Below are 8874 nucleotides of genomic sequence, written 5' to 3'. Positions count from 1 at the left end.
CGTCTCCCAGCAGGGTCCGCAGTGGTAAAACCTGAGTGAGATGGGAGGCAGGAGTGGGTGATGGGAGGTGTGGGGAAATGCACTTTCTGAGTCACAGAGGAAATGGGCACTTCAAACTGCGGGAACGCTGGGCCTCAAGACAAAGGAGGTGACAGCTCTTGTTCAGCTCCCTTCCCAGTTCCTCCCACGAAGAAGACAAGACACAAGACCAGGAGTTGGTAAAGCAGGAGGTAAAGTTTATATACAAGAATATAATGTTTATCTGAAATATTTACAGTGTTGGTTAAAGCAGTATTTTTACAACTTTTTCAGGTCAACTACTATGTATATTACAGGTAAGCTACAATGGTTTAATTTGCAAAATTAAGTAAAAAAAGCTTAAAGTACTCGGGTCAATCATAACATCAGTCTGTCTTGCCCTTTATTTGAAGAACTCATGCTACGGTGGTTAATGTGGTTTTTATAAATGGAAGTACTCTACCTGGAAATGCAAAATGCAATACATGCTAGAGTTGTAAGTTCCCAACAGGGATGTAAAATGACAGGTGAATTGTTATAAGACTTAGGTGCTGAGTGTCAGGCTGGAGCTGAGAGAGAAGTTGAGATAACAGCCAGCTTTATCTCAACTGGGTTTTGGACCCACAACAGAAAAGTGAAAGTTTGGGCCACATAGGAAAGTAAAGCTATTTGCACATTATGGCAACCTCAGCAGAAAGTGAAACTCGGTTGACCCAAACCAAACAACCAAAAAAAAATAAAACCCAAGTCACAGTTGCACGTATTCAAAACTAGCTTTTCAGTGAGCTATTTTAAAACTTCATAAAAATCTTCGTGATTTTATTAGTTGGAAGATTTCTACAAGATTTGGGTGGGTTTTTCCTTTATGTGGAAACAACTATTTGTTCCTGAGGCCTCCTGGGGCCTTATAACTCAGAAAATGCCAGGGGTGCAAACGTGCAAAAGACAGGGGAGAGCCGCTCCAGGCTGGGGCTGGAGCTGCAGGGACTGTGCTTGGGAAATGAGTGCTGAGGTCCCACAGCAGAAGTGGAAAGGGTGAGCAGAGCCCGGGGGATGGCCCCGGGACTAGCACTGCAGCTTGCGGATGCTGCGGGAGATGCGCTTGAACTCTCTCTGCCCCTTCTGCCACCGCTTCACAGAGGTGATGACTAGCTCTCCGCCCAGTTTCTGCCCCATGACCAGGTAGGGCGCATTGATGTCATTCATCTCCTCGCACGTGCACTGCAGGCTGTCTTTGAGCCACAGCACCGACTTCTTCAGGTCCCTCTCGGACACACCGTTCAGCTTGTAGATGGTCTTGCTCTTGGTCTCCAGGATGATTTTGGTATCTCTGTTGATGTAGGTGATCTCCTTCACTTTTATTTTCAGTGCTACGAAGACAAGAGAGGACAGAGTGATAAGGAGGGAACACATCCCACTGCATATTTGTGACTCGGCTTGGGAGAGGGAAGAAGAGCTTCCCAGGGCCGATGGGACTGTCAGGGGCTGCGGGTAGGGGGTTGGGAGCTGAGGGCAGCAGGTGGCTCCATTTCTAAAGCCTCAAAGGGTTTGTCAGGCACTTTGTTTCAAACCAGCCATCCTTTAAAAACTCTCTTTGCGGGGACTCAATTGACTTTTCTTCCTTGCCCTTGTGTTCTTGTGTTTGTACGTAGGCTGCCTGTGGTGTGTGCTCTCCTTGACAAATGACTTTCCCTATTGGAAACTTCAGCATGAAAAGAAATGCCTGACTCTTAGGTGAAACACGATCCTTCTGTGGCCGTAAACGTTAAACTCAATTTATTACGTCGGAGAGGTTTTTGGACAAACCTGTAAGGAAATTATATCACAAAATCATTGTTTTCTAAAGAACAAACTACAAGGAAGGAGAATTGATCTTACAGCTGCATTTGATTTGGTAAAGTAACTCAGAAAAAACAGCCAAGACGCTTTTTAAGAGCACAACATGTTTAGCTGTAAAAGTGTTTTTCTGAAGACCTCATCCTCATATGCTATCATTTGCCCGTCCGAGGCCAAGGCGTTTACAGATCATATATGTACTGTTTCCAAGATGAATATGTAGACTCATTAGAATGCTAAGACCAAACGTAAGTGGTTTACGATAAAAGACACATTTTATAGTCATGAACAGTATGCTTTGGGAAAGACAACCCTACAAACATACATGCTGGAGTTAAATTTCAAGACCCCATGAGGCAGGGAAATGATAGAATTTTAAGGTTGGAAGGGATCATCCAGTTAAAATCTCCTCTTGGTACACAAAGAATCTGAAATCCAGAGAAGTTTAGTGACGTAACATGAGGTCACCCAGTTAGGCTGTGCCCTGGCTGAGTCTAATTCTCAGAACTCTGGTCCCCAAACCTCCTCCTATAACACCACTGTGATCTCTTAGGCAGAGTATCAAGTTTCTTGTCCTGGTTGGTGCATTAATATGCCCACTGTAATGTGTCTTCAGACCCTTGGTGACATTAACAATTGTTCCATAGAGATGACATGCAGATGTGACTTCCTGACTCTGATGGAGCTTAATGCATGGTTTAAATTAGTAATAGAGGAAGAGGTTTTTTTGTGTGTATATCACTGTTCTGGAAATTTCTTCCTCTTTCTTTCTCTCTCAGAAGGAGAACTTGACTAAGCATGGCTTTTCTAGTCAACCAGGACATGGCTGAGGCTCAACCAGGTAAATCAAGGATACTGGGACTTGGCCAACCATTGTTTGTCTGATACGCATCTGGGCTCTAGTACTGAGTTCTCAGGGTTTATCATGAGATAAGCCACATGGCACTGTCACATGGTCCTACGGCCTCTGCCTAAGGGCTGGGAGTGGGGAAGGTATATGGTGGGAGAAGTGATTGTAATGTTACCTGGAAGCCTCATCCACAGCACAGACAGAGCATGTGTGAGATTTCGCCTGGTCAAATTAGACACTCTTGAGCTCCAAATATCAGAAGAACCATCACTTTTAACAAGGGGGGAGACTTATTACTCATCTTTCTCTAGCTATGAAATAACCAACTTTGTAAGAGCTTACCATGGGAAAACTTCAGACATCTCCTCCCTGGGTTTTCAGCTGGGACCAAATAGAGGGAATCAAAGCCCTCAAATAACTTTTCCTGCCCTGCAAGATGTGAACGGGGATGCCACACATGGCAGGAGGCAGGGGTGTTGATACTGTCTGCTCCAACAATAGGCTGCATACAGAGGCAGGCAGTTCTGGGCTATTCTTTCTTCACCAGTACTTTCCCCACTGTAATAAGGAGGTCTTCTCCATCCTCCCTGTACTCCAAGTGCAGTGGGGAGAGTGTCACGCTTTCACGGATGATTCAGATTTCTACCCTTGTTCCTTCTACCCTGTCATTACTCCCCCAGAGTACAGAGGCGATGTGGAGAACCACCTATAAACCAGTATAACACGCACCCCCTACAATTTAGGTTCATTATCCCCTTCGGGACAAATTGAATGTGGAGAAATAGAAAACAAAGCTTGTGAGGTATCTGCATGTGTGATACCTTAAGTGTAATGACTTCCATGTTGTTTTGAAAGGCTCTCTCCTCTAAGGAGAGAGAAGGTTGAACACACACACACACACACACACACACACACACATTTCTTTGGCCCAGGTCTTGATACAGCATTCTTAGGAAGGAGGTCTTCTGTAAGGTAAGCCACAAAGCAAGCAGGTAATGTGTGTGTCTGCACGTGTGCTCTAATTTCAACTTTTATGGAGCTCCACTAAACTTTTTCATGGAAGTCAGGAGAGTGATCTGTACTAAATCTAGTGCAAAGGCCATAACTTGTCAGAAGAAAATGATATTTTATATACATTTTTATACAAACTTTATTAAAATTATATTAAAAAATTCTGTCCTTAATCCAATCCTGTAGCATGGAAGCTAAGAACCGTGTTTTGGGCAAGGCTCTGGAGCTTTAGGGCTGCTGCTGCCAACATGCCTGGCCCTCTCCTACTTTGAGAGTTGTATGTATTAGAATATAGACATTTGAAACCCTATCATCCATCTGTGGCTCTCACTGAGGGGAAGGACTGGCTAGGACTCAGAGTTACCTCCTTCCTTTCCCCTTCCTCAGCTGTTTGAATCTTCTCCTATAGCTACGGCTGTCCCAGGACCTGCTAAGGTTAAGCCCAGGACCCTTCCTGCAAGAGACCTGGGGTTGTAAGGGGCAGCGATTGGGTGGTTTCCAGTTTCAGGGACCTGGCCAGGTCTGAGATTTCTGGGCTGGCGAGCTGTAAGGAGAGGGTGGGAGGGCAGTCCTCCACAGTGGGCGCTGGAGTGATTTCTCTGTCTCCAGGACTTAGTTGAGTATGTAGAAGTGTTCATACAGATCTGTTACAGTCTGTTATTGTTTGCTAGAACAGGGACCACATCTGTTTACCAGTAAATTCAACCTTCTGCCTGAATAAATACTTTTAAATACCAACCCCTCAAACACACCCAAAAGTGCCTGCTCTTGGAATGGGAGGAAAACACGAATGTCTCAGGTGTCTCGGCAAAGTTCCTGGCCACCCCCAACTCCTCCCCCAACACAGCACTGATCTGTGTCTAGCTGGCTCCTCTGCTCCCCTTGGAGGGCTGAGGACACAGATGAGGTGCTGCTGGAGCTCTGGGTGGACAGTCTCCAACCCTCCTTCCTCTTACAGTTCTTTCTTAAGGGGAATGACCCGCATGCCGTGGAACTTGGGTAACATACCTCGCACATTATTTACTGTCCTCCAGAACCTTGTCATCACGGCACCTTGCATGTATCTTGCCAAGGTAAACTCCTAGCTTTATTGTTTCTTCTTTTTAAATTTAAGGAAACTCTCCCCGACATCTTATTAACCAGTACCTTGGATATACTCACTGATGGTGGAACATGGGAAGCAGAGCATCACGGGTTACGAATAACGTAAAAATATTTGTTTGGCACTGGAGTAAATTTCAATTTTTGGCCAACTCCATGCCTCGAATCTGTTTTGCTGAGGCTAATATTTACATGTTCCCATCCGCTTAGACACATGTTAAGTGACTAAAAGAGAACATGGTCCAAGATTATGCTTGTTGGCAAGAAAAAGCCATAGTGAAATGAAAAACGTGCCATCGGAAATTCATGATTTGATTATTGCTTAACAGAGCAATGACTCTCACCTAAAAAGATACAACTCGATACCAGATAGTTACATAGGGAGGAAACTAGGATAACACAGATGATTAACTCAAGGAAAGATGAGCTGTGATGATATGTCACCCAAACTTTATCTAGTAACATCTTAAGGAATTGTACCTTTAAGTTGTACTGGGCAATAAAACTTCTGTTGTTGGTGGTGTATTACTTACCAAAATCATTTTTACAAAGAGTTTCCATTATGTCGTTGTCATCTTCGTTTTTATTTTTGCAGGCTTCGCATACCTTTGGAGCTAGAAATGTGAAAAGTTAGTAAGTTTGCTTAAAACGAAACAGCAGGTGGCATTTCTAAACAACTCACAGGGGCTTATTCAGGCAAGAGTAGCAATTGTCCTGTAAGACCCCAGCTTCTGCCTCATTTATGAAAGAGGGACCACTCATTCCCAAGAGAGTCTCCCATGCCTCCCATCTTTCTGACAGGCAAAAATGCCCACATGCTGTGTTCCATGTATGACGACTCCCCAAGCAAAGGGCGCCCTGGTGGAGTGTGCAGGTGCAGCCACAGGTAACTGAGACAGGCTGCAGCTTTTCAGTCTTCCTCCCACTCCTGGGACAAACTCGGTCTCTGAAAAAGTTAGTCCCAAAGCCTCTCTGAGGAGAAAGCACCAAAAGACCCTTAAGGGACTTTGGAAAACTAGCAACCACAAACTACGGCCAGAAGATCGTCTTTCTGAGCTGCAGGTCACTGGTGCAGCCTGGCCTCTGCTGGGCTCTTCAGCTGACCTGTCTCTCGGGGGAGTCATTTCAAGATATTTTCAGGTCTGGACAGGGCGGGGTGGCTAGCACTGTAAGGCTCACATCTGGGTTCTTCCCCCTTGGAAGCACACCTTGCTAATGACTATAGCCTGCTCTAAATGGTTCTGTATCACCTCGTGCTTTCTGCCAAGTTTGTGCTTGAGTTAAGCAGCATTTATTTCACTGTTATCTTCATCCCTGGTGCAGATTCTTCTTGCCTCTCTTTGCCTGTTTCAAACTCTCGAAAACAAACAGACAAAACAACAGCAACAATAAAACCCAAACAAACAAAAACCCAAAGCTTCTCCTGAAGCCAGTGAAAATCTGACCAAACCCAGGAAGGTGCACTAGCACAATCATGAGAAAGCCTGCTAAAGGCTCCTTTAAAAGAGTCTGATTCCTGGCGAAAAGGGAAAAAAGAAAACATTCATTTTCTGCCACTTATAAATGTACTAAGGCTGTCTTTAAAATTTAGGTGAAATTTCATTAATATGAAACTGCGTTTTCGCAGGGAAAAAAGAACTATATGACTCATTTTAGAAGTTATTTATCAAATAAGAAAAAGCGCAGAGCAGATTTTGAAACACGTAGACTTTTATTTTGAAGGGACAAATGACTTTTTCGAGAAATGTAATATATAATGTGGGTGGGACTGTGAAAAACAAAAACAAAAGCAACACACATAAAACTGCCCTTAACTCCTCTGTCTCAAACAAAATGAAACTTTTCCAATTAGGAGCTCTAGGAGTGTATATAAAATGTTACTAACCTGTGTTGGTTGGTCTGTGGTATATGTTGGACAAATGTTTGAAATATGCCAAACATTTGCAATAAATTATAAATCTAACCAATAAGATGATTGCAAACTCACGGTGCCTGCCAGGAAAGATTGCTAAGCAACTTTGCATTTTCTTTAACTAATGATGGCTGTAGGAAAACAATTAGAGATGGAAAGGGAGATGCTGGTGGAGCCCTGAAAGGGATTAGGAAGCCCCCTTTCCATCCCGGGGGAACCTAAATCAGCTCAGACACATTGTATATGTTTTCCTTTCAGGAAGACTTTATCAAGCGCCCATGAGGTTTTCATTGCTTTGATGGTTTCTGCACAGGAACTCCCCCCCTATTTTCTAAAAAACTTGGGAAACTCTCTTTTGCACGATTTCTCCAGTTAATTAAAACCACTCCTAAGATAAAAGCTGATTAGTGATAGAAAAATGATTCCTGGAGATTCCCTTTGTGCCCTCTTTCTTGGACCTCTGGGCAGTTAACAACCAATGCTCAATTTTCAACACGCATGAGCCAGTCCTGCTTTTTATTTACAAAGCCTAAATCGGCAAAGAACAGAGAGTGCCTTAAAAGACTATCTGTTTGCACATTTTGGCGATCGTGCCTGTAGGGAATGTCCCTGTGCCTAGAATCCTGCCCAGTGGTAAGAACGTGCTGCGTGAGGCTGAGGCCAGCGTGCTCTGGCCAGGATGCTCACCGCCAACTCCTCCTAGCAGGACCACTTCCAACACTCTCAATTGCGGCCCCCGTGCTAGCATCTTCACAAAGAATTGTACATATATCTACACGGGAAAGATCTCTTCCAGTTCTACGTTTTCTCCCCCCACCCCCGCTTTTAAACTGTCCCTAAGAAAGAGCAACTGGTACAACTCGGGAAGAGAATGAGAGACTTGGGTGTGTGTTTGGGCGGGGGGGGGGGGGGGGGGTATCTCAGATTTGTCACGATGACACACCAGGGCAAGGAGAGCGTCTGCCCTGCCCGGGACTGACACCCCCGGCGGGGAAGCATCGGGATGGGGGGCGGGGGCCGCGAGAACACCCCCGGAAAGTCTTAGCGGAGCTGGTCGGGGGGGTGTAATAAGGAGGAGGGCTTACCTTCCTCGGTGGCCGGCAGGAGGTGGTCGCTGCTAGCGAGGGGGATGCAGAGGTCGTTGTCCTGGGGGAAACGGTCGCACTCAAGCATGTCGGGCCAGGGGAAGCCGAAGGCGGACATGACCGGAGCGCAGCGGTCCTTCACCTGCACGCAGAGCGAGTGGCACGGCTGGATGGTTTCGTCCAGGTCATCGAGGCAGACGGGGGCGAAGAGCGAGCAGAGGAACTTCTTGGTGTCCGGGTGGCACTGCTTCATGACCAGCGGGATCCAGGCGCCCGCCTGCTCCAGCACCTCCTTCATGGTCTCGTGGCCCAGCAGGTTGGGCAGCCGCATGTTCTGGTACTCTATGCCGTGGCACAGCTGCAGGTTGGCCGGGATGGGCTTACAGTTGCTGCGCTTGTAGGAGAAGTCAGGCTGGCCGAAGAAGAGCCCGCGCGCGAAGCCCAAGCAGCAGTGCGAGGCGAGGACGAGCAGCAGCAGCGACCCGGGACCCTGCGGCATCGTGGGCGCGCGACCCCCGGTGGGGCGGAGGGAGCCAAGGCGGGGAAGCGCGAGACGGCAGGGGCCGGGAGCTCTTTCCGGCCCGCTCGTTGCGCTCGGCGCGGCTCGGGGCCTGGGAAGCGGGCGGTGGGAACGCCGGGACGCCGGACGCGCGGACTGTGGCGGCGAGGTGCTGTGCGTTCGGCTCCGCGCAGCAAGTCCGCGCGCAGCTCCAGGGGGCTCCGACCCGGGGGAGCAGAGTGAGCCACTGCTGGGGCCCGGCCAGCGTTTTCTTGGCCTTTTTTATGCAAATCTGGAGGTGGGGGGAGCGAGGGAGGAGCCAGTGGAGAGTAATCCGAGGAGGTTTGGTCACTATTCTCTGGGTCTGGTTTTCCGTTGAGAATGCCCCTCACGCGCTCCCTGGAAGGAAATTCTGGCTGCGCCCCACCGACCCCCGTTCCCCCCGCCCCACAGGATGCTGCCAAGCGCGCGCTCTAGGACTGCTGTAAACAACAAACAAATAGACCAGCCTGGCAGCTGCGCCCCAACAGTGGGCGTGCGGAGCACGGGCTGCGGGAGATAG

At 47.5% G+C, this 8874-nt stretch overlaps 1 protein-coding gene across 1 annotated transcript; it reads right to left on the bottom strand.

Annotated features, from left to right (window-relative positions):
• Nucleotides 1-215: 215 nt before the first annotated feature.
• On the bottom strand, nt 216-8670 carry SFRP2 (secreted frizzled related protein 2). Its single transcript, XM_067736607.1, has 3 exons — nt 7814-8670; nt 5350-5430; nt 216-1388 (listed from the first exon to the last, which is right to left on the bottom strand). The coding sequence occupies exons 1-3, from the start codon at nt 8310-8312 to the stop codon at nt 1084-1086; spliced, it is 885 nt and encodes a 294-aa protein (XP_067592708.1). The 5' UTR covers nt 8313-8670; the 3' UTR covers nt 216-1083.
• Nucleotides 8671-8874: the final 204 nt, after the last annotated feature.

This window comes from Pseudorca crassidens, chromosome 4, assembly GCF_039906515.1.
Source record: "Pseudorca crassidens isolate mPseCra1 chromosome 4, mPseCra1.hap1, whole genome shotgun sequence".
Lineage (NCBI taxonomy): Eukaryota > Metazoa > Chordata > Mammalia > Artiodactyla > Delphinidae > Pseudorca > Pseudorca crassidens.
The sequence above is the reverse complement of the archived record's forward strand: the minus strand, read 5'-3'. Positions and strand labels throughout refer to the sequence as shown.